A 25,787-nucleotide genomic window follows, 5' to 3' on the forward strand; every position below is an offset into this window, starting at 1 on the left:
ATGGATGGATGGAAGTGGCAACTTGTCCAGGGTTTACCCTGCCTTCTGCCTGAATGCAGCTGGGATAGGCTCCAGCCATCCCCTCGACCCCGAGCGGGACAGACGGTAAAAAATGGATGGATGGACTGGGCTTATACTGGTGTGGTCCTAAATTCTGGCAGTTCATGGATTCAGGATTTATTGATATAAAAGGCAAATCTTGGTTGTTATGTAAATCATACTTGCCAACCCTCCCGTTTTTAGTGGGAGAATCCCGATATTCAGCGCCTCTCCCGACAACCTCCCGACAGAGATTTTCTCCCGACAAACTCCCGGTATTCAGCCGGAGCTGGAGGCCACGCCCCCCCCAAAAAAAGTCTGCCGCAGCTGCGATTGGACCTGACCAGCCTCCGGGTACAAGTACTGGAGTACCAATTGCTTGCCAGGGAAGATCTTCCCCAGGAAGCAAGGATTGACCGGTTTTGGGCCATGCTAGGGAGAGATGGAAGATTCCACACTCTCGTGCATTTGATGAAAGCACTTTTGTGCGTGCCACACAGCAATGCATCATCAGAGAGGGTGTTCAGCATGGTTAGAAAAATAGTGACAGAGAATAGAAAGAGGATGGACAATTCAACCCTTAACAAAGCATTGTACTTTCAAGTACAACAATGAGTAGATGAGTGTTGTGTGTGTGTGTGTGTGTATATGTGTAAATAAATGAACACTAAAATTCAAGTATTTCTTTTATTTATATAATAAAATCAATATATATATATATATATATATATATATATATATATATATATATATATATATATATATATATATATATATATATATATATATATGTAACGGTGTAGAAACAGACGTTCATTATGCTTGATTAAATTATGAATGAAGTGTTGCAACAGCGCCTGTTGCTGGCGAGAAGTGGTATGTACTTTACCTGCGGGAACTGCTCAGAACTGTGACGCCTTCCAATTGATAATCCCGTGACCCAAGTGGACTCACAGTCTCACAATTTGCACTGTTTTGCAGGACACTGTAATAAAAGAAATTCATAATCCACCTGGTGCCAGTGATATGTTGAAGCGACAGCAGTGTGGAGCTGCATTTTGCCACATACAGTTGTGGACCGTCACATATATATATATATATATATATATATATATATATATATATATATATATATATATATATATATATATATATATATATATATATATATATATATATATATATATATAGCTAGAATTCACTGAAAGTCAAGTATATATATATATATATATATATATATATATATATATATATATATATATATATATATATATATATATATGAAATACTTGAGTTGGTGAATTCTAGCTGTAAATATACTCTCCTCTTAACCACGCCCCCCCACTCCCGATATTGGAGGTCTCAAGGTTGGCAAGTATGATGTAAATAAAACTACTTTACAACATTTTCAAATTCAGGAATGTTGTCAACAAAGGAGAATATATTATTAAAAGTCACGCACCATTTGTACCATCTTTAATCAATATATTATTATTTTAAATAAATATGTGTATAAATTCCGGCGGTTCATGAAGGCAACCGAGTGAAAGGCTGACGTGTGATTGGCAGAGAACCAGGAAGCGAACGCTGTGTAATTTTTTAACATTGTAAATGTTGTTTTTTTCATTTTTTGTATATATTGTTTTTCAAATCACCTAAAATGTATACTGTGCATATATGTACATAATTTATAAATTTTTTAAGCGTAACTTTTTATATACATGTTACAGGTTATATATCTTTTATTATTGAATTCATCAAATGTGATGAATATTTAATGGACCGCAATGGAAACAGGCCTTTTGGCTTTTTGTGCCATGCATTTGCCTTTTTAAAGCATTACATGGATTCAATTATTGAAGATGTCAATAAACTTCTCAATCAATCAATCACAGATCGTAATGTAAGATGTTATGAATAATTGCGTACACAGTCAGTCTGCATTGGTTGCAGCCAAAAGTAACTTGTTGTGGATTCTCAATAAAGCAGACTTAATTTTAAATGGTGTATTGGAGTCAAAAGACTCGATACGGCAACCGGAAGTAGGGCAATAGCTTTTATTTTGAAAGCTCACTAATCAGCGTCACAAGAACCCGGAAGTGGTTGGTTCTCAACAAGGACTCCTAGCCCAGCGTGATCTTGTGTGGACAACGTGTAAGTTTGGAACGATTGAGCAATGTTATATATATAATAATAATAATAATAATAATGGATTAGATTTATATAGCGCTTTTCTAGACACTCAAAGCGCTTCACAGAGAAGTGAGAACCCAGCATTCATATTTACAACTCATTCATTCATCATTCATTCTCCGGTGTGAGCGGCACCGGGGGCAAGGGTGAAGTGTCCTGCCCAAGGACACAACGGCAGCGATTTTGGATGGTAAGAGGCGGGGAGCTATATGTGGTTTTGTATGCAATGTTAAATAATACTCGCAAAGAGTGATGCTGATATCTGCCACGTTCGAGCGCCATGTGAGCACCACATCTATGGAAGGTGTTGTCATTAACCTGTATGTGTGTGAAGGGCATGGCGGGGCGGGTGGCTCTGCGGGCTCTCCATACCCTACAACCCCTTCATCCGGTTACTCCTACCTGCCTTCTCGCTGCCCGGTGTGAGCCAGCCCTATTGGAGGTCCCCGCTGTTCTGCTTCCGGTGTGGAGGGCGCTCCACCTGAGCCCCGTCCTGTGCGCGGGCCACAACAAGTGGTCCAAGGTGAAACACATTAAAGGGCCCAAAGATGAGGAGAGGTCACGACTGATCATGAAGTTTGGCATGATGATAAAGGTCGCTGTAAAAGGTGCGCTTAACCCGCAAAGCGGAAGTTTAAGGACAGTTTCATTCATTCATGTGTTCATCTCCATTGCAGAGGGTGGAGCCAATCCAGACAGGAATGTAAATTTAGCAAACATCGTTGAGCAGTGCAAGAACAGGAACATACCAAAGGCATCCATAGAGACTGCAATCAAGAATGCGGTAGGTCACCTACCTAGGTTCCATTCTAGAGGCTAATCTTTCCTGTGATAAAATGGCAACCAAGGTAATCAAAAAGGTCAACCAACGAACGAGATTTCTCTATAGAATCTTCTCTCTGGTCAACAAAAGCACCATGAGGATTCTGGCGGGAACTCTTGTTCAACCCTTTTTCGATTATGCATGCACCTCCTGGTACCCTAGCACCTCCAAAACCCTCAAATATAAACTCCAAACATCCCAGAACAAGCTAGTCAGATTACTTCTAGACCCCCACCCCAGATCCCACCTCACTCCTACCCACTTCTCCAAAATGGGCTGGCTCAGGGTGGAGGACAGAGTAAAACAACTTACACTGAGCCTAGTCTATAAAATCCGCTACACCTCCCTGATACCGAAGTACATGTCAAACTACTTCCTTAACGTAAATGACCGCCATAACCACAACACCAGGGGGAGCTCCACTAACCACGTTAAACCCAGATTCCGAACTAACAAAGGTTAGATCTAAAAGGATCTAACTCATTCTCTTTCTATGCCACATCAATGTGGAATGCACTCCCAACAGGTATAAAAGAAAGAGCATCTCTATCCTCCTTCAAAACCGCAATAAAAGTTCAAATGTAAACAATCAAATGCAGATACTTTTTCTTATGCCTTTTGATCTCTATCTCTCTATCTCTATCTCTATGTCCACTACTCGCTGTACATATCCTACCAAGTCAGACTTACACTGTTCCAATATCCATTTCTCTGTTCTCAATTGTTGATGACTGATGATAACAACCAACCCCCCCCCCTCCACACCCCGGATTGTAAATAATGTAAATAATTCAATGTGATTATCTTGTGTGATGACTGTATTATGATGATAATATATATCTGTATCATGAATCAATTTAAGTGGACCCCAACTTAAACAAGTTGAAAAACTTATTCGGGTGTTACCATTTAGTGGTCAATTGTACGGAATATGTACTTCACTGTGCAACCTAGTAATAAAAGTCTCAATCAATCAATCAATTTACCAGCCTGATTGGCTGGAGCTTATCCCGGCTGACTTGGGACCATAGGCGCCGATCTACATTTCTGCCAGTGGGTGCTCGGTGTGTGTGTATTAGTGTTGTCCCTAGAGACAACGGATATCGGCTTTTTTGCCGATATCCGATATTCCGATATTGTCCAACTCTTAATTACCGATTCCGATATGAACCGATACCGTTATATACAGTTCGTGGAATTAACACATTATTATGCCTAATTTTGTTGTGATGCCCCGCTGGATGCATTAAACAATGTAACAAGGTTTTCCAAAATAAATCAACTCAAGTTATGGAAAAAAAAAGGCCAACATGGCACTGCCATATTTATTATTGAAGTCACAAAGTGCATTATTTTTTTTAACATGCCTCAAAACAGCAGCTTGTAATTTGGTACATGCTCTCCCTGAGAGAGCATGAGGAGGTTGAGGTGGGCGGGGTTGAGGTGGGGGTTGGTAGGGGGTATTATTGTATATATTGTAGCGTCCCGGAAGAGTTAGTGCTGCAAGGGGTTCTGGGTATTTGTTCTGTTGTGTTACGGTGCGGATGTTCTCCCGAAATGTGTTTGTCATTCTTGTTTGGTGTGGGTTCACAGTGTGGCGCATATTTGTAACAGTGTTAAAGTTGTTTATACGGTCACCCTCAGTGTGACCTGTATGGCTGTTGACCAAGTATGCTTTGCATTCACTTGTGTGTGTGAAAAGCCGTAGATATTATGTGATTGGGCCGACACGCAAAGGCAGTGCCTTTAAGGTTTATTGGCGCTCTATACTTCACCCTACCTCCGTGTCCCCCCCCCCACAGCAGCGTTTTGAAAAGTCATAAATTTTACTTTTTGAAACCGATACCGATTGTGTCCGATATTACATTTTAAAGCATTTATCGGCCGATAATATCGGCAGTCCGATATTATCGGACATCTCTAGTTGTCCCGATACCAATATTTTGGTACCGGTACCAAAAGTATTTCGGTACTTTTCCGTACTATTTCGGTACTTTTCCGTACTTTTCTAAATAAAGGGGACCACAAAAAATTTCATTATTGGATTTATTTTAACCAAAAAATCTTACGGTACATTAAACATATGTTTCTTATTGCAATTTCATCGTTAAATAAAATAGTGAACATACTAGACAACTTGTCTTTTAGTAGTCAACAAACAAACAAAGGCTCCTAATTTACTTGCTGACGTATGCAGTAACATAGTGTGTCATTTTCCATTCTATTATTTTGTCAAAATTATTAAGGACAAGTGGTAGAAAATGAATTATTAATCTACTTGTTCATTTACTTTTAATATCTGCTTATTTTCTGTTTCAACATGTTCTATCTACACTTCTGTTAAAATGTAATAATCACTTATTCTTCTCTTGTTTGATACTTTACATTAGTTTTGGATGATACCACAAATTTGGGTATCAATCCGATACCAAGTAATTACAAGATCATACATTGGTCATATTCAAAGTCCTCATCTGTCCAGGGACATATTTCCTGAGTTTATAAACATAATATAAATTTTAAAAAACAACGAAAGAATTTTTTGTGATGTTAAAAAGTATCGTTGTAATAATAGTAGTATCGACTAGATATGCTATTGCACGTGGTATTATTACAGTGGATGTTAGGTGTAAATCCACCAATGGCGTTTGTTTATACTGTAGCGTCCCGGAAGAGTTGGTGCTGCAGGGAATTCTGGGAATTCGTCCTGTAGTGTTTATGTTGTGTTGCGGTGAAAATATTCTTCCAAAATGTGTTTGTCGTTGCTGTTTAGTGTGGTTTCACTATATGCAGAGCCGGCCCAAGGCATAAGCGTACTAAGCGCTTGCTTAGGGCCCCGCGGCCACCAGGGGGCCCCCAAAAGCAATTAACAAAAAATTCTTATTTTTTATTTTTTGCATGTACGAGTCTGAGTCAGACTCGTACATGGCAGTGATTAGTATTAATAACAAAGTCGGCCATCAGATTTCTTACAGTGATGTCATAAATGACTTGGAATAGAGGGCCCCAAAATCTAATTTTGCTTAGGGCCCCATGGAGGCTTGGGCCGGCACTGGTCAGAAGTGTAAATTTGAACTGCTTAGTAATCCCTTCGCAGTTGACGTGGAAAAAGCACCAACTAACCTCCACATGGAGCTGATTGAACTCCAGTGTGATGACACGCTGAAGTCAAAGTATGATGCTGTAGGCGCCGCACATTTTCCACAATTCATCCATGACACGATGCCTCAGCTCCGCACCCAAGCTGCTCAATTGCTCTCCATGTTCGGCAGCACGTATCTATGTGAGCAACTTTTCTCCTCAATGAAGATGACGAAAACGTCTCACAGGATACGTCTGACTGATGAACACCTTCTGTCAATAATAAAGGTGGCCTCAGCTCAAAGCCTGAGCCCCGACATTAATAAACTAGCATCGAAGAAAAGATGCCAGGTATTTGGCTTGGGCACATCAGATTAGTGTTGCAAACTGAGCAGTAAAAAGGTCTGAATGGTTGATTTATTCATTATTTTGTTTTAAAATGTATTAGCCTGTGGAAAAAGTTCATGTTGCTATTTACCTCAGAAGGCTGCAAATCGAAAAGAGGCATTACATGTTTTATTTAAATTGTATTTAATATGCCATTGATGTTTTTTCGTTTGTTTTTTGAAAGTTGATTTTGCACTGTTAAGTTATATAAGCGTTGCTTGTTCCATAATCAATGTTAAAGCAAATCAGTGTGGAGGTATAGGATAGGCAAATATAAGCTTTGGCTTCAGCCTATTCCTTTTTCGGTCATTCTTTTTCTTTTCCTTTCTTTTTGTGTGTAAATGTGTACTGTTAAACTGGTCACAAAAAATGGATAATGGTTGATGGTTGATTATATGACCGAAATAAACTTATTTCATTTATTCATTCATTCATTCATTGCTTGTTCCATATTCAGTGTTAAAGCAAATCAGTGTAGCAAACTGAGCAATAATTAACATTTTATTCATGCACTTTCTCTTGCTACTTCAAGGCTTGAATGTTTGATTCATTCATTATTATTTTATTTTCAAATGTATTATTAGCCTGTGGAAAAACTTTATTTTGATATTTACCTCAGAAGGCTGCACATAGAAAAGAGGCATTCAATTTTTATTAAAATTTTATTTGATATGCCATTGATATTTTTTAATTATTATAATTATTATTTGAAACTCGATTTTGTTATATAAGCCTTGCTTGTTCAATATTCAATGCAAAACTTGTTTGGGTCCCTATTAAAAGGTTAATTTTTTCAACCTTGGCCCGCGGCTTTGTTCAGTTTTAAATTTTGGCCCACTCTGTATTTGAGTTTGACACCCCTGATATAGACTATAATTATCAAAGTCTAATCAATATTTCATTGTGCCCGATAATGAACTAATGACACCATCGCAAGATGAAGGGCATACTTACTCAACAGCCATACATGTCACACTAAGAGTGGCAGTATGAACAACGCCAACACTGTCATAAATATGTGCCATATAGCAGTGCCGGCCCAAGCCTCCATGGGGCCCTAAGCAAAATTAGATTTTGGGGCCCTCTATTTCTGCCAATAATATTGATTGTTGATCATTCACACACCTACTATAAACTCATTGCGGCTCTGGCAGTGTTGTTTACATTATCCTATTGTCAGCCTGGCATGTCTTTACAAATGACATGTCATTTATAAAGATATGGGGGTGGCCCAGTTAAGAACATAAATAATACCAATGAATGAACGATGATGTCCAGAGTGCCACATATGGTTCCTAATCTTAAAATGTAGAACACATTCAGCTACAAGAGTGGCCTGGGGTTGAACAGTCCAAGTGATAAAGCTTTGTATTTACAGTAAAAGTGTCATCTTGTCTCATCAGTCTTGTACATATTAGTCTTTAATTACTAGTTTATATTTTTAGTTAATTGTTCATATTTAATGTTTACTTTGTACAAAGAGAGCGCAGTCTACTGAAGTTAATTTCCATGTGTGTTAAACATAACTGGACAATAAAGCTGATTCTGATTCACTTTATTATTTTTGGTAACAAAAACCTGAAACAGCAATGTGCAAAAATAATTCGTAGTGCAAGAAAAACAATAAAGTGCAACAATAAAATCACTTAAATATATATAAAAAGGAACAAATTCAATCGTACAAAAAACAACATAATTAAATTAAATATCAAGCAAATACTTAAATAATATTAATGAACAGAGTTACCAGAAACAAGGTAACATAATGGTTTATAAACAAATATAAAGTTACTACATATTAAAACTATGTAAATGTACATAACGATGTGCAAAAATTTTTTTGGGAAAAAATCAAAATAAACTACCTTAAATTAAGGTCCTTAATTCACACATTTGACCATCACATCACAGTTTTGTTCCTCTGTTCTTCACCACCCACACCACTCCACCCACTCCTTAAAACCTGTGCTTCCTGGCTTTTCTGGAGGCAAAGTCATTTATGACATCACTGTAAGAAATCTGATGGCCGACTTTGTTAATAATACTAATCACTGCCATGTACGAGTCTGACTCAGACTCGTACATGCAAAAAATAAAAAATAAGAATTTTTTGTTAATTGCTTTTGGGGGCCCCCTGGTGGCCGCGGGGCCCTAAGCAAGCGCTTAGTACGCTTATGCCTTGGGCCGGCTCTGCTTCTGACCATCAAAGTCGCCAAATCGCCGGCTAAACTCAGCGCCGAGTACACTGAGTTTTTCACCAAAATGTGCGCACACGGCGGTAGAGATCTGCGTTTTTATGGTTTGGCAGCAGGGGAAATGGCCAAGGATTCCTTGCAGCAGCTGATTCTCCCACAGGCAGAGTTTAGTTTTAAAAGCTCTCACTGACGAGTACATATCTGTGATAATGCGGCCCCGCCCCTGTAACTGCAGGTTCAGCGCATCAAGATGGCTTGAGATGTCACACAGAAAGGCCAGCTCACACAGAAACTTTTGCTCCCGGAGGTCTGCTGTGTCCTTTCCTTTGCTTTGCAGAAACTGACATATTTCTTCACGCAGCTCAAAAAATCTGTTTAGTATTTTTCCGCGGTTTAACCATCTCACCTCTGTGTGATACGGCACGTGAGGTGGGCGGGGTTGGGGGTGGGGTGTTTGGTGGTAGCGGGGGTGTATATTGTAGCGTCCCGGAAGAGTTAGTACTGCAAAGGGTTCTGGGTATTTTTTCTGTTGTGTTTATGTTGTGTTAAGGCACGGATGTTCTCCCGAAATGTGTTTGTCATTCTTGTTTGGTGTGGGTTCACAGTGTGGCGCATATTTGTAACAGTATCAAAAAAATGTTTATATGGCTACCGTCAGTATGATCTGTATGGCTGTTGACTACGTATAAATATGTCTTGCAGCCATGTGTGTGTAAAAGCTGCATAAATTGTGTGACTGGGCTGGCAGGTTGTTTTTGGGGGATAAGCGAACGAGAGGACGTTAAAAACAATGCCACTGTTTTAATACCGGCGGGCAAGATCTAATGTTAATTTGATATTGCCTCAAGGGCCAAATGAAGTTACTCGGCGGGCCAGATTTGGCCCGCGGGCCAGAGTTTGACACCCATGGTCTATATGATTAGTGACTGTTTTTATTATGTATAACGTGCCAAATTCGCCTCAAAATTAACAACAACAACATTGATTTATCAAAAATTATTTTATAAATTGAAAGTTGCCATCAATCCCACGTGGGTGCTCGGCATTGTCCGTGGGTGCTTGGGCCCCGAAGCACCCACGGGATCGGCGCCTATGCTTGGGACCGCTCCCCATCCATCCATCAGATATTTTAAAACTGTTATCTTGCCACAGGAAAAGGGCAAGGCAGCATCCCCGCACATGTTTGAAGCTCGAGGACCGGGCGGAAGCTTTCTACTAATTGAAGTCTTGAGTGACCAGGTGACACGCTGCCACCAGGATATCAGACGCGTCCTTACTAAAAACGGGTCAGTTTGCTTATTTTGTTCTGATGTTGCAGCCAAAGACACTCCTAATTAAGCAGACTGAGTTTCTCACTGCGGGGTAATTCTGTACCTGTCAACAGGGGGATGCTGTCACAGGGAGCAAGCGGCAACTTCTCCAAGAGAGGAGTGGTGGTGATACCAAGTCAGAACATCACGTTGGAGCAAGCGCTAGAGCTGGCCATCAAAGCTGGAGCAGAGGACGTTGAGGAGACGACGGATGAGGACGACGTTCCCATTTTTCAGGTCTGACAAAATATTTGTGTATATATATATACGAACCCCAAAACCAGTGAAGTTGGCACGTTGTGTAAATTGTAAATAAAAACAGAATACAATTATTTGCAAATCCTTTTCAACCTATATTCAATTGAGTAGACTGCAAAGACAAGATACTTAATGTTCGAACTGGAAAACTTAATTTTTTGCAAATATTAGCTCATTTGGAATTTGCAACATGTTTCAAAAAAGCTGGCACATGTGGCAAAAAAGACTTAGAAAGTTGAGAAATGCACATCAAAAACTTTTGGAACATCCCAGAGGTGAACAGGCTAATTGGGAACCGGTGGGTGTCATAATTGGGTATAAAAGCAGCTTCCATTAAATGCTCAGTCGTTCACAAACAAAGATGGGGCGAGGGTCACCACTTTGTGAACGAATGCGTGAGCTAATTGTCGAACAGTTTAAGAACAACATTTCTCAACGAGCTATTGCATGGAGTTTAGGGATTTCACCATCTACGGTCCGTAATATCATCAAAAGGTTCAGAGAATCTGGAGAAATCACTGCACATAAGCGATGATATTACGGACCTTCGATCTTTCAGGCGGTACTGCATCAAAAATCGACATCAGTGTGTAAAGGATATCACCACATGGGCTCAGGAACACTTCAGAAAACCACTGTCAGTAACTACAGTTAGTCGCTACATCTGTAAGTGCAAATTAAAACTCTACTATGCAAAGCGAAAGCCATTTATTAACAACACCCAGAAACGCTGCCGGCTTCGCCGGGCCCGAGCTCATCTCAGATGAACTGATGCAAAGTGTAAAAGTGTTCTGTGGTCTGACGAGTCCACATTTCAAATTGTTTTTGGAAACTGTGGATGTCGTGTCCTCTGGACCAAAGAGGAAAAGAACCATCCGGATTGTTCAAAGTTCAAAAGCCAGCATCTGTGATGGTATGGGGGTGTATTAGTGCCCAAGGCAGGTGTTTGCCCAAGTCACAAAATTTTTTAGATGTATTTTTCAACATTCTTCAATCAAAAAGAAAATATTCAATTTATAATGAATGATTTCTACTTTGAAGAAATTAATTTATGTTCATGTCAGGAACCAATTAACCGCGATAAACGAGTGATTACTTTATGGATTATTTCCTGCATGTTTTTAGTTTTATTGTATATAAAAATAAATATTTATTGTATTTTATACATATTCAATTATTTGAAAAACCTAAATATCCATCCATCCATTTTCTACCGCTTGTCCTGTTCGGGGTCGTGGGGGTGCTGGAGCCTATCTCAGCTGCATTCGGGCGGAAGGCGGGGTACACCCTGGACAAGTCGCCACCCCATCAGAGGGCCAACACAGATAGATAGACAACATTCCCACTCACAATCACACACTAGGGCCAATTTAGTGTTGCCAATCAACCTAAATATAATTTTGTAAATATTTTTAAAATGTATTTTATTTGATATTATATCACTTTCTTCCCCCAAAAAGTTGACAAAATGTTGACGTTTTCTTCCACTATTTAAAAAATATATATAAATGAGCTCTCCATACCACAAGTACGCATGTTTATGGGCTTTCTTCTTTAAAACAACCAATGGGGGCGCTCAACTCAAGGCCAATTAGACTTAGACTGCAGAGTGGCTTTTTATGGCGCCCTCTTGTGGCTAAATAAGATAACCAAAACAGCTTTCAGTAACAATAACAGTCTTTTATGTGTTTTTCTACAGTTTATATGTGACACTGCTCACCTGTGGAAGGTGCGGGCCTCATTACAGCAGTTAGGGATGGAGGTGAGGTCCATGGTTTCCGAGTTTGTTCCTCGCACCCTCTTGTCTCTAGACGAGGAGCAGCTGGAGGCGGCTTCCACGCTCATAGAGGCCCTCAGTGATGTTCCAGATGTGGTTCGCATTTGGGATAATATCCAAGTTCCAAGCTGAGAGATATTAAAGACACTGTAGGAAATGGGCACACAAAAAGAACGGATACACTGGACTGTAATTAAGGAAACCATCAAGATATGCAATAAACACACCAATTTTCTGCCATTATGACCCATTTGGCCTTCTGTGTTTTTGTAAAAACATACATTTCACCTTTTTTTTGTGGAAAATAAAAATATTTAAACAATGGTGGTAGTTTTAATAGGAAGGAAAATTACTTAAACTGATGGCAAATAAAGTGTTCAAATACAAATAACCAGAATGCCGCTTATTGTCGGCACCTGCAAACCTCCGCCAAGGCCAATTAATCCCAAATTGGATCAGCACCACATTATACACCTGCATACATGATCATTTCATGCATTTGTCTGATTTTTTTATGAAAATAAATGTTATTTCATGTAAACATGGGAGATCTCTTTATTTTGTAATGTTTAGCCCAGTGCTTCTCAATCATTTTCTGTTATGCCCCAGTAGGAAGAAGAAAATATTTTGTGCCCCCCCCCCACTCTCCACCGCAACTATAAATAGCATCATTTGTCTATAAAATTGTTATTAAGTACACCTCTGCATAACATTGCATCCTTATCAAGATTAAAGACAACAACACACCAGTCTTTCATCGTGTCTCACCGTAGTCAAAGTAAAGCCAAGGGTTACATACGCTTTGTCATATTATAGTATGGCAAAAAAAATATATATATATATGTTCCCCGGGGTCACACGGAACTATAGAATGGCACTAGATAGAAGCCTTTGCTGACCTCCATCAAGGCAAATTAATTATTTGGATGAACAAACAGCATTGTATATTTTCATATTTAATCATTTCCTGTATTTTTCTAAACTTTAGCAAAATGATTCATGAGTTATTGCTTGAGAAACTAAATAAAACGTGGAAAAATAACTTGTCTTGCTAGACCTCCATCTAAATACAGCATCATCTTCCAATTCCCCTGTGCCACCCTTCAATGGTTCCATCAATGGAAATAACATTTCAACGAAATGTTAAAACCGTGTGTAATCCATCTGGAATAAAAACGTAATCAATCGCCGAGGTAATAACTCGATTATAGTAATAAAGATGGCTGAAGGTCACAGCAGAATGCCACATTTAGCCAATGCGGTTACAGGTCATTAGCCATCATATTGTAGTGTCAATAAGAGCGCCACAGTTCGCATGCATCATGTTGAGCAATTCAAATGCATTTTGGCTGTCCTTTTGAACCACTGTGTGTCAAATATGCGAGTGACATCAACATTTAAATCTTGGACCCATTTAAGAACACAACAGGCAGAAGTCCAGCATGTAAAACCCTGTAGCCTATTTTTTTTGTTTATCAGTCATTGATTTCCGTCCCCCTCACTTCCAGCGGGAAACAACATGACATTGATCGGTTTTCCAGTGTTGATGAAGTGGACATGCGAGGCAGAGAGGACGCGACACAGATTGTTAAAGTGACCTATGGAAGCGATTAGGGGCTCTTAGTTTTCCAGCAGTGAAGGCTCACTCCATCAGGTATGTTTGATACTTTCTAGGAAACTTTCTGGCGACGAGATTTGTGCTCCCTTCCCCTTAGTTTATTCCATGTCTGACTCGGACCCGATGAAGTGTGGGGCTGCAGCAAGCAGGGGCCCCGAATGCCGATCGCCTACGACCCCGAGGATGGAGCTGCTGAGCCCCTCCAAAGTGAAGGAGTGTTCGCAGAACGTCACAGAGAAGGTGACACAGGTATGGCGGTGCGAGACTAATTTAGTGCATGGAAACGTACTAGTGTGGATTTTTGCTTGTGGAAAAATCAGTTTGTTTCTGTGGCGGTAAATGTTGCTCTTCCGGGGGAATGAATGTGCATCGATACCTCTCTGGGATGCTGGCGGGTTGGATCTTCTACGTGTCGAGCTGACCAGAAACATATTAGGTTAAAGAGAAGCTCAGAATGCCTCTACAATTTCGGCACTGACGCCAAAATGGACTTGTGTGGTGGTAGAATCAGAAGACATTCCACAAAGGTCTCCTGGTTTTATGTCGTGTAAAGAAAAATTTAATCTGACTCCTTTCTTTCCGCTTTAGGTTCTGTCCTTGGAGTCCGACGTGCTCCCGGAGTACAAACTTGAAGTTCCAGAGACAACATGGTGGATCCTGCTTCACTACAGCCCCTTCAAGGCCTTCTGGGACTGGATCATTCTCCTCCTGGTCCTCTACACGGCCGTCTTCACGCCGTACTCGGCGGCGTTCCTCTTGGACGAGCACAGCCACGTGCGCCAGAGGGTCTGCGGCTACACGTGCAACCCGCTGAATGTGGCCGACCTGCTGGTGGACGTGCTGTTCATCGTGGATATCGTCATCAACCTGCGCACCACCTACGTGGACCACAACGACGAGGTGGTGACGCAGCCCAGCCGCATCGCCAAGCATTACATCAAAGGGTGGTTCCCGATCGATCTGTTTGCCGCCATCCCCTTTGATCTGCTCATTTTTAGGTCCGGTTCTGATGAGGTAAGATCTTCAAGTCCCTACAAAAGTGAGTACAGCCCTCACAATTCATCTCATTAAAGGGGAAGTGCACTTTTTTTTTGGAATTTTGCCCATCGTTCAAAATCATTATCAGAGACAAGAACACCCTTTTTTTTTTTTTTTAAGAATTCTAAGGATTATAAAAAATGCGATTAATGGGAGTCACCATTGAAGCCTTCAAAACCCTCCATCAACTTTTTATATACACACTGCAAGTATGTATATAATGTAGTTACAGACACTTTTTTAACAATATGTACAATATTTACCATATTTTGGTCATTTTAAGCATCAAGCATTTCCTACTTCCGGAAACAAACGCATGTGTGTTGTAATCATGGCAGACTTGGTAATGGACTATTTTAGAACAAATGAGGAATCACAACCTTATCTTTTTGAAGCTGCATATAAGGAGGATGACCTGCTGCTTATCGAAGCGAGCAGGACGGAAGGGTGAAACGTTGAAGCAGACGAAAGAGTGAGGTCGGCGTGACTTGGTCACGCAGTAAATGTGGAACTTGGAGCGAAGCTATGCTGACATAAATAGAGTGCTTACACAAAGTAAACCAGAAAAAAACATTCCAGGCCAGCTGGACCAAACGAACCACTGTCCATTCAGTCAGTCACTTTAATATTGATTGTAATACACGTAGCACATCATGCTTGTTATTACAATCACAGTACATATGCTCTCAAGCTGGCTGTGTACAAACAAAATATGAAATAATACTTTACAGATACTGTAATATGATTGTTCATGTTTTTCAGCCAGTACAGATTGGTGCCCTATCGCATTGTGCTGTGCATTATTACATTTTAAGGCGATTCGGGTGCTGACGTAGCTAGCTTTCGGCTAATACCGTATCATGTTGAAGTGTTACGCCGCTCTTACAATAACAATGTTGCTACAGCTTGGTTATTATACAGGTTACGGAACGTAAATTAAGTATTGTTGGCGGTTTTTGGATGCATTTTTAAAGTGATTTAGAGGCAGAATGGATTGTTCCCATTAGTTACATTGCCAGCCACCTATAAGGAGCCGATTATTACAAATTAGAATGCAAAAAAACAAAAAACACTTGTATCTTCTTGTCTCTCACGATTGTGAGCAATAGGCAAATTTTAAAAAGTGCAGTTCTTCTTTAAGAGGCAACTGAATAGTTGGCATAACAAGTCAGCCTAAATAGTGTCCTTGGTGTGGATATTTAGTGTGAGTTCCATTGTTATCTAGTAGAGATGGATCCATTATCGGCCGGGCTGATATTTAGCATTTTGATGTATATCGGCATCAGTCTTTTCTTTTTTTTTTTTTTTACTACAACATAACTACATCAGCAGATACAATATATACACATATGTATTACGTATCAAACATTTTTTTAGTAAAGTAGATCGTAATAACCACTGCTCAATCACCCACCCTTTTGCCCTGCATGAGGAAAGTTACTTTTTTTTTAGAAATAAGAATTAATTTAATTGCCAGTAATTCTCCCCAAATAAGTTTTGATAACTGACAAGGCATTTATTTCAGTTCTTTTGAGAATTATTTTCCAGTTTGGTTAGCTGTGCTTGCGGCCACAATGGTTGCCGGTACAATACATCGTCAGAGCTTACCTGTCAAAGCATTCATTTTTTGCCCGGAAATCCAGTTTCTGTCCTTCTTTCCTGGCATCTTCCAGGTCCCATATTGTTTTTGTTTTCGCTCGACACCCAGAGCTGATAAAAGTAACACGGCAAGTTTCATGTTCCTCGATTCAAACAAATAGCAACACGACAGAGATGGATGGACATGAAGACGACAGGAAATATGTCTCTCCAAAAATCGAAACTCTTTGTAAATATCCTGATAAATTACAGACATATTATCTAAGTAAAGAAGAGCAAGCAGCAGCTCACACATTCTCCTACTTTCTGTAACATCGGGAAAGGAACAATGTCAGCCAGCTTGAAAAATGTGTCAATTATAAGCTATGTGAAGGAAACCAGAATTGTTTGCAATATTTCAGGGTTCCTCACGAGGAGACCTTACAATTAGGGCTGCAACAACTAATCGATTAAATCGATTATAAAAAATAGTTGGCGATTAATTTAGTCATCGATTCGTTGGATCTATGCTATGCGCATGCACAGAGGCTACTTTTTTTATATATATATTTTTTTTATAAACCTTTATTTATAAACTGCAACATTTACAAACAGCTGAGAAACAATAATCAAAATAAGTATGGTGCCAGTATGCGTTTTTTTTCCAATAAAATACTGGAAAAGATAGAAATGTAGTTTGTCTCTTTTATACGATTATTAATCAATTAATCGAAGTAATAATCGACAGATTCATCGATGATCAAATTAGTTGTTAGTTGCAGCCCTACTTACAATGTGTTCAATCCATGAACAGTTTTAAAATTGTATTAAATTTAGTAGCTGGCGAGTTATTGTGATGTAGAATAATCCCATATGTTTTACCAATTTTCCCAGGAGATTTCCCATATTTTGAGATGCAGATGTTGATTACACACTTGATAAAGGTGTTTGACAAATTCCCTGATGAATTAACCACAACATTTGCGCTGCATGAAACATTATGTGGTTACTGGTCTGATGTTTCTTAAAAAATAATGTTAAAAAAACAACTTACAGCATTATCCAGCTGTTTTATTTTTAATTTTTTTTTTTACTGCAAATGAATATCAGCTCCAAATTGTTATCGGCCTCCTTGACTACTAATTATCGGTATCGAAACATATTGGTCGATCTCTTTTGTCTAGCACTGCCTTAATCCTTTTGGGCATAGAATTTGCCAGAACTGCACAGGTTGTTACTGGAATCCTCTCACAAGCTGCACACTGACTACTCTAAAGGGCACCCAAGTTTAGTTCCTATAGCATTGTCACTTGAGAGGACTTTCTGGAGTGAAATAATGAACGAAATGTTAGGGGTGTGCTCACTTATCATCCACTTCATGTTTCCTCTTCACAGATGGCCACCTTAACGAGTTTGCTCAAAACGGCTCGCTTGCTACGTCTAGTCCGCGTGGCGAGGAAGCTCGACCGCTACTCGGAATACGGCGCTGCCGTCCTCTTCTTGCTGATGTGCACTTTTGTCCTCATCGCCCACTGGCTGGCCTGCATCTGGTACGCCATCGGCTACGTGGAGAGGCCCTATACGGAGACGGGGTGGCTGGACAACTTGGCCGAACAACTTGGCAAAACGTACGACGACAACGACTCCAGCTCGGGTCCGTCGGTCAAAGACAAGTACGTGACTGCGCTCTACTTCACCTTGAGCAGTTTGACAAGCGTCGGGTTTGGAAATGTCTCTCCGAACACCAACTCTGAGAAGATCTTCTCTATCTGTGTGATGGTCATTGGCTGTGAGTACATAACTCTTTTTAACCCCTAACTCAAGCCCGTTCATTTGTCCATGTCAGCTACCCCCAAATATTTCATATTAATAACAATAAATAAACAACTATAGACTTATTTTCATATTTTCCACTTCAAACAAGAAAATGTTTTTATAACTACTTTGGCCTTAACACACATTAATTATATTTTTGGTGATTTTCTTTTCTATAAAAGGCCAATATAGTTTACATAACTCGAAAAAGAGTTTTCACACTCCCACTTTTCAAAGAGTATTTACCCAATTTAATTATTGGGGTCTAATTATGGGTCAATGACTGGCAGCATTATTTTCATTGAGTGTTAATTTTTTAAAAAATAATTCACACTTGAAGTCCTGATGACAAAAAATGTCAGATTCCCCAAAAGGTGGTGTCAAAAATGTAACATAATAATAATAAATAAATGTTCTTTTTTTGCACTTTAAACAAACCGATCTTTGGCCTTAAATACATACCGTATTTTTTGGAGTATAAGTCGCACCGGAGTATAAGTCGCACCTGCCGAAAATGCATAATAAAGAAGGAAAAAAACATATATAAGTCGCACTGGAGTATAAGTCGCATTTTTGGGGGAAATTTATTTGATAAAACCCAACACCAAGAATAGACATTTGAAAGGCAATTTAAAATAAATAAAGAATAGTTAACAACAGGCTGAATATGTTATATGAGGAATAAATAACCAACTGAGAACGTGCCTGGTATTTTAACGTAACATATTATGGTAAGAGTCATTCAAATAACTATAGCATAGAGAACATGCTATACGTTTACCAAACAATCTGTCACTCCTAATCGCTAAATCCCATGAAATCTTATACGTCTAGTCTCTTACATGAATGAGCTAAATAATATTATTTGATATTTTACGGTAATATGTTAATAATTTCACACATAAGTCGCTCCTGAGTATAAGTCGCAACCCCGGCCAAACTATGAAAAAAACTGTGACTTATAGTCCGAAAAATACGGTAGATCTCAAACATGAACAATATTTTTTGTCATTTCCTTTTCTTTCAAAAGCCAATATTGTTTACATAACTCCAACAATAGTTTCCACAAACATACATTTCACAGAGTATTTACCTAATGTAATTATTAGGCCCTAATATGTGGGTCAATTTTTAGAAGCATGACTGATTTTCATGCATTTATTTTGTCTAGTTTTAGATTTTCTTTTTTAAATAGCTCACACTGAGGTCCTGATTTCAAGCTAGGGTTCCAAAGGGGTGGAAAGTTTCCGGAAATTTACCACGGGAAGTTAAGCTCGGGAAGTTTGGAAATTTTGACCATTTTTTGATTATTCAAAGTTGGACACCGTCCATCTTATTCTGTAGAATAAGATGAGAAGCTTATAAAACACTAATGCAATGCCACACACAGATATAAAAATAGTCAGCCAAACAATTGGAGTAGTCTTTAAAAATATTTTACTGATGGAAAAATGAACAGAAATAGGATCGATGAATAAATGAACACTCAATCAGCATGCTAAATCAAACTATAACCTACATTCTTGTATGACAACAGAATGGCTAGCAGAACAGAAGGCAGAGGAAACTACACGTTTTGATTTAGTATTTGCTAGTTGAACTTTACAGATCACAAAAAAGGTCAATTCGGATCGCTAACGTTGTTAGCATAAATGAATGGGATTTAACATAGAGAAAATTAGCATCACGGCTAACGGAGAAATATTTTCGGTTCATTATGAGACTGTGGTGGTACATAAACCTAGCTAGCTAGAGATATTGGCCCCAAAATCATTTAACAAGTACAGGAACAGCTACCTAGCTCGAGTGGAAGTATGCTGGAGTAGTATACAGTCATACAGTAACAAGCAATTACTCCTCTATTAAACTTAAATACCATAGATCAAATATATTTACCCCAGTAATATCATCAAAACTTACCTGACTGGATGAAGTCATTGGGCTCAAATACTAGTGTGGCCTCAATAGCCCTGCTGTAGTGTGTAGCATGCTGGGAATTATCTGTGCTTGTGATGGAAGAATGCACTGCACATGTGATGGAGGAATGCACAGTGCAGGGTTGAAATTCAACTGAATTTGCATTAAATCAGGTTGTTTTAGCTAATAATCATGCTGCAAGATCTAGCATGTTGCATTCAGTGTTTATTCCCATTAACTCCCATATATTCCCGTTAATTCCCATGGAAGGTTTCCAACTTTGAATATTCCCGGAATTTTGCAACCCTATGACAAACAATGTCAGATCCCTAAAAAGTGCTGTCAAAAATATTACATTACAATAAATAAAACCTATATTTTCTTATTTTCCCCTTTAAACAAGCTATTTTTTTTTTTTTACCTTAAATATAAAGATATCAAACCTGAATTACATTTTGGTGATTTTCTTTTCGTTCAAAGGTCAATATTGTTTACAAAACTCCAAAAACAGTTTCCACAAACATACATTTCCATTAGGGATGTCCGATAATGGCTTTTTGCCGATATCCGATATTCCGATATTGTCCAACTCTTTAATTACCGATACCGATGTCAACCGATACCGATATATACAGTCGTGGAATTAACACATTATTATGCCTAATTTGGACAACCAGGTATGGTGAAGATAAGGTCCTTTTTTTATAAAATTTATAAAATAAGATAAATTGATTGGCAACACTAAATTGGCCCTAGTGTGTGAATGTGAGTGTGAATGTTGTCTGTCTATCTGTGTTGGCCGTGCGATGAAGTGGCGACTTGTCCAGGGTGTACCCCGCCTTCCGCCCGATTGTAGCTGAGATAGGCTCCAGCGACCCCGAAGGGAATAAGCGGTAGAAAATGGATGGATGGATGGAAGATAAATAAATTTAAAACATTTTCTTGAATAAAAAAGAAAGTAAAACAATATAAAAACAATTACATAGAAACTAGTAATTAATGAAAATGAGTAAAATTAACTGTTAAAGGTTAGTACTATTAGTGGACTAGCAGCACGCACAATCATGTGTGCTTACGGGCTGTATCCCTGCAGACTATATTGATATATAATGTAGGAACCAGAATATTAATAACAGAAAGAAACAACCGTTTTGTGTGAATGAGTGTGAATGAGTGAGGTTTTTTGGGTTGATGCACTAATTTTAAGTGTATCTTGTTTTTTATGTTGATTTAATTTAAAAAAAACGATACCGATAATAAAAAAACGATACCGATAATTTCCGATATTACATTTTAGAGCATTTATCGGCCGATAATATCGCCAGGCCGATATTATCGGACATCTCTAATTTCCAAGAGTATTTACTTAATGTTATTATTAGGCCTTAATTATGAGTCAATGATTGATTTTCATGCATTTATTTTTTTAGTGATAGATTTTTTTTAATAACCCACATTTGTGATCCTGATGACAAAAGATGTCAGCTTCCCAAAAACCGCTGTAAAGATATATATATACATATGAATATCTTAATTTCAATTTAAACGAGTCAATCTTTTAAATAAATCAAATCGAGCCTTAATATTTCTGAGGATTGAGGATATAAGAGCCAGAAAGCTTACGAAATGGCAGTTTTTTCACACTTTTTAAAATTTAAAATCAATAGCGACACATTATTGTCAGTTAGGGCTGCAGCGATTAATTGTTTAGAGCTTTTTTTATTAAACAAAGCTTTGATTCATATTAATTGAAGCAATCGATGAATTCCAGACCGCATGGAGTGTCCGGAACTTTAGTTTCCGCATTCTGCTGCAATAGAGCGCACATGAGAGCGGTGGTGTGTGGGGGATGTGATATGTGTGGCGGCTAACAGCGGAGCGTTTTTTAAATTACTGGTTTTATTAATGCACGCTTGTTAAAAGTGCAATTCCAATGTTGATGATTTGCATTTATTAGAAAAAAAGAATGAAGGTTATGAAAAGCAGAAAATGTGTTGTTTATTTCAACTATTTTCCCTAAAAGACACATTTAGGCTATAAATTGCTTTTTATCAGATTACTTGATTAATCAAAACTAACTAATCGACAGATTACTTGATTAATCAAGTAATCATTAGCTGCATTCCTAATTTCAGTAGCAAGGCAATCTTGCAGAAAACAGTAAAACGTGCAATTTTGCAGCATGCTTTGAATGGGAAAAATAGCAGCATCAGATGGACAAACATAAGAACACAACTTTGAAAAATTGTTGTCCAAATTGTAATATTATGTCGATTGCATAAGTTTGTGATAAAATAAATGTGAGATAAAAAAATGTGCATATCTATTAGGACATTTTTGGTTGCTCAGAACAAATGTGTCACTTTTTGTGTAGTTACCAAATGTGTGCCATTTTGTCTTGGAAATAAAAATTAAATGTCCTTGGAATTTCTTAAAAGGGAAATGCACTTTTTTGGGAATTTTGCCTATCGTTCACAATCATTATGAGAGACAAAGACACAAGTCTTTTTTTTATTTTATTAGGATTTTAAAGAGGATAAAAACGCTTGGATGTTGCAGCTAATGGGAGTCGCCGTTGTAGCCCTCAAAGCCGTCTAAGACAACTTCATAACCTTCCATCAAAGTTTTATATACACACTGCAGGTCTATATATAATGTAGTAACAGACATGTTCATAACAATATGTAATATGTACAGTATATTTACGGAGGATGTACTGCTGCTTCTAGAATTGAGCAAACGAGCCGATTGTTAGACTGCAAAAAACAACTTTTTGTCTTCTTGTTTCTCCTAAGGATTGTGAACGATAGGCAAAATTCCAAAAAAAGTGCAGTTTCCCTTTAAGTGTTTTTATGAACCGATTATTCTCTCTCAGCTCTCATGTATGCCAGTATATTCGGGAATGTGTCCGCCATCATCCAGCGGCTGTACTCCGGTACGACTCGCTACCACACTCAGATGCTACGTGTCAAAGAGTTCATCCGATTCCACCAAATCCCATTCAGCCTGCGCCAGCGCCTGGAGGAATACTTCCAGCACGCGTGGTCCTACACTAACGGCATTGACATGAACGCAGTACGTTAGTCATCCATCTCCTTTTCATCTATCCATCCATTTTCTACCGCTTGTCCCTTTTTTTTCATTCATTTGATTTTCATTTATAACTTTGTCATCACCACTTCAGGTCTTGAAGGGATTCCCAGGATCCCTGCAAGCGGATATCTGTTTGCATTTAAACAGATCTTTGCTGCAGACTTGCAAGGCTTTCCGTGGAGGCAGTCAGGCTTGTCTGCGGGTCTTGGCGATGAGGTTTAAGACGGTCCACGCCCCTCCGGGTGATAGCCTCATCCACTACGGTGACATCCTGGACTCCCTCTTCTTCATCTCCCGTGGTTCCATCCATGTTATTAGGGATGACGTGGTGGTTGCCATACTAGGTAAAGGTTCAACTAGCATATCTGATACACACATACTAACTACCGTTTTTAAATAGCTACAGAGTGTTAATTAGAGCTGTGATGTTCATAAACGAATTGAGTCATTTGAACGGCTCTTTTAGGTGCTGCATGTGCATGCCCCACGACTGGCAATTAGCCTTGAAAATGAGTTGTATTCACTTTTTTTTCGCCATAAAAAGTATTAAGTAAAAATACATTAAATATCATATATATATATATATTAGGGGTGTGGGAAAAAATCGATTCGAATTCGAATCGCGATTCTCATGTTGTGCGATTCAGAATCGATTGTCATTTTTAAAGAGTCGATTTTTTATTTTTACTATTTAAAAAAATACATATTTTATTTTCTTATTTAATTTTTTTTTAATCAATCCAACAAAACAATACACAGCAATGCCATAACAATGCAATCCAATTCCAAAACCAAACCAGACCCAGCAACACTCAGAACTGCAATAAACAGAGCAATTGAGAGGAGACACAAACACGACACAGAACAATCCAAAAGTAGTGAAACAAAAATGAATATTATCAACAACAGTATCAATATTAGTTACAATTTCAACATAGCAGTGATTAAAAATCCCTCATTGACATTATCATTAGACATTTATATAAAAACATTTTTTTTAAAAAGAACAATAGTGTCACAGTGGCTTATACTTGCATCGCATCTCATAAGCTTGACAACACACTGTGTCCAATATGTTCACAAAGATAAAATAAGTCATATTTTTGGTTCATTTAATAGTTAAAACAAATTTACATTATTACATTCAGTTGATAAAATATTGTCCTTTATAATTATAAAAGCTTTTTACAAAAATCTACTACTCTGCTTGCATGTCAGCAGACTGGGGTAGATCCTGCTGAAATCCTATGTATTGAATGAATAGAGAATCCTTTTAAATCGAGAATCGTGTTGAATTGAAAAAAAAAAAATCGATTTTGAATCGAATCGTGACCCCAAGAATCGATATTGAATCGAATCGTGGGACACCCAAAGATTCACAGACCTAATATATATATATATATATACTGTATATACATATATATATATATATATATATATATATATATATATATATATATATATATATATATATATATATATATATATATATGTACATACATATATACTGTATATACATATATATATATACACACACACACTTATATATACACACTCATATATAAATATATATATATAAATATATATATATATATGTGTGTGTGTGTGTGTGTGTATGTATGTATGTATGTATGTATGTATGTATGTATGTATGTATGTATGTATATATATATATATATATATATTTTTTTTTTTATTTTTTTTTTTTTTTATGTTGTATTTTTTATTCTAGCTTTAGTTATATTTTTGTATATAAATATATATATTTTATTTTTATTATTTGTTTATTTTTTCCATATTATGAAAACGCTCTTGTGCTACAACGGTTTTTAGGTGAGGGAGAATTCAAAATAGCGATTTCATTCTTCAGTTTCTCTGTAAACTTTGTTGGCTAAATATTTGAAGTATGATTGCATTGCGTTTATCTGCATAACTCAGAAGTAAAACGTTAATTGTAAGCATTAAGTTACCTTTAAAATAAGTTATTAAGATGACATTTAGGTTGACTGTACTGCAATTGACTGTCACGGAGAACAAAACTGCCAATCAGGAAACAAGTTGATCGAAGAAGGCCGAAGTAAATCTTACGTATCATATAGCGACTGGCAACAAACTCAAAGTGAGGCGGACTTCGGGGAATTAGGTTGTGACAAATGCCAAATTATTTCTAGAACATTTTGTACGAGTCTTACTTCAATCGTGTTGGCAAGAAATCGTCCCCGCAACAGACTGTAGTTACTAAATAAGCAAACAGCTAGCATAGCTCTTCTTTGTTTGAATTTTCAGCAGTGTGAGAGTCCTGTGGCCCTTTTCTGTCATCCACAGGTCAATCTGGATACTACGTTAATTCTGATAAACACATTATAGTGTTTAATTGCCTCACATTCCCAAAAATGTTGGTATGTGTGACAGGATGAACCAAAAATACTTTAATTGACGGAAAATAAACTCTTTTACAGACAAGAATGACATCTTTGGCGAGCCAATCCAACTTTACGATGAGCCGGGGAAGTCCAATTCGGATGTACGCACCATCACTTATTGTGACCTGCATCGCATCATGAGGGATGACCTGCTGGAGGTTCTGGATATGTACCCGGGCTTTGCAGACAACTTCTGGAGGAACCTAGAGTTAACCTTTGACCTCAGAGATGTCAGTTTGGAA

General features: G+C 38.1%; 3 protein-coding genes across 5 annotated transcripts in view; 2 read left to right on the top strand and 1 right to left on the bottom strand.

The window, feature by feature from the left end:
• Positions 1-979, bottom strand: part of pth3r (parathyroid hormone 3 receptor) — a 30,804-nt gene extending 29,825 nt beyond the window's left edge. For both annotated transcript variants that reach the window (XM_062055708.1, XM_062055707.1), the window contains exon 1: positions 929-979. The gene's annotated coding sequence lies outside the window, so the exon portion shown is untranslated. The remainder of the gene's footprint in view (positions 1-928) is intronic.
• A 1,091-nt stretch (positions 980-2,070) lies between these two features.
• On the top strand, positions 2,071-12,578 carry LOC133654982 (translational activator of cytochrome c oxidase 1). Its single transcript, XM_062054861.1, has 6 exons — positions 2,071-2,193; positions 2,567-2,840; positions 2,910-3,016; positions 9,871-10,004; positions 10,103-10,265; positions 11,986-12,578. The coding sequence occupies exons 2-6, from the start codon at positions 2,570-2,572 to the stop codon at positions 12,193-12,195; spliced, it is 885 nt and encodes a 294-aa protein (XP_061910845.1). The 5' UTR covers positions 2,071-2,193; positions 2,567-2,569; the 3' UTR covers positions 12,196-12,578.
• A 1,030-nt stretch (positions 12,579-13,608) lies between these two features.
• Positions 13,609-25,787, top strand: part of kcnh6b (potassium voltage-gated channel, subfamily H (eag-related), member 6b) — a 16,225-nt gene continuing 4,046 nt past the window's right edge. For both annotated transcript variants that reach the window (XM_062054862.1, XM_062054863.1), the window contains exons 1-7: positions 13,609-13,717; positions 13,779-13,930; positions 14,270-14,695; positions 17,693-18,086; positions 22,905-23,104; positions 23,214-23,466; positions 25,582-25,775. In XM_062054862.1, the coding sequence (XP_061910846.1) occupies positions 13,787-13,930; positions 14,270-14,695; positions 17,693-18,086; positions 22,905-23,104; positions 23,214-23,466; positions 25,582-25,775 (1,611 nt within the window). In that variant the 5' untranslated portion in view covers positions 13,609-13,717; positions 13,779-13,786. The remainder of the gene's footprint in view (positions 13,718-13,778; positions 13,931-14,269; positions 14,696-17,692; positions 18,087-22,904; positions 23,105-23,213; positions 23,467-25,581; positions 25,776-25,787) is intronic.

Source organism: Entelurus aequoreus, linkage group LG08 (genome assembly GCF_033978785.1).
Source record: "Entelurus aequoreus isolate RoL-2023_Sb linkage group LG08, RoL_Eaeq_v1.1, whole genome shotgun sequence".
NCBI lineage: Eukaryota > Metazoa > Chordata > Actinopteri > Syngnathiformes > Syngnathidae > Entelurus > Entelurus aequoreus.

What these genes read in the sequence shown, in the direction of transcription:
- LOC133654982 (XM_062054861.1), top strand. Translation starts at nt 2,570, where the DNA reads ATGGCGGGGCGGGTGGCTCTGCGGGCTCTCCATACCCTACAACCCCTT. An exon ending in AGACTGCAATCAAGAATGCG is followed by an intron (nt 3,017 to 9,870) that starts GTAGGTCACCTA and finishes ATCTTGCCACAG; the next exon opens with GAAAAGGGCAAGGCAGCATC. An exon ending in CGCGTCCTTACTAAAAACGG is followed by an intron (nt 10,005 to 10,102) that starts GTCAGTTTGCTT and finishes ACCTGTCAACAG; the next exon opens with GGGGATGCTGTCACAGGGAG.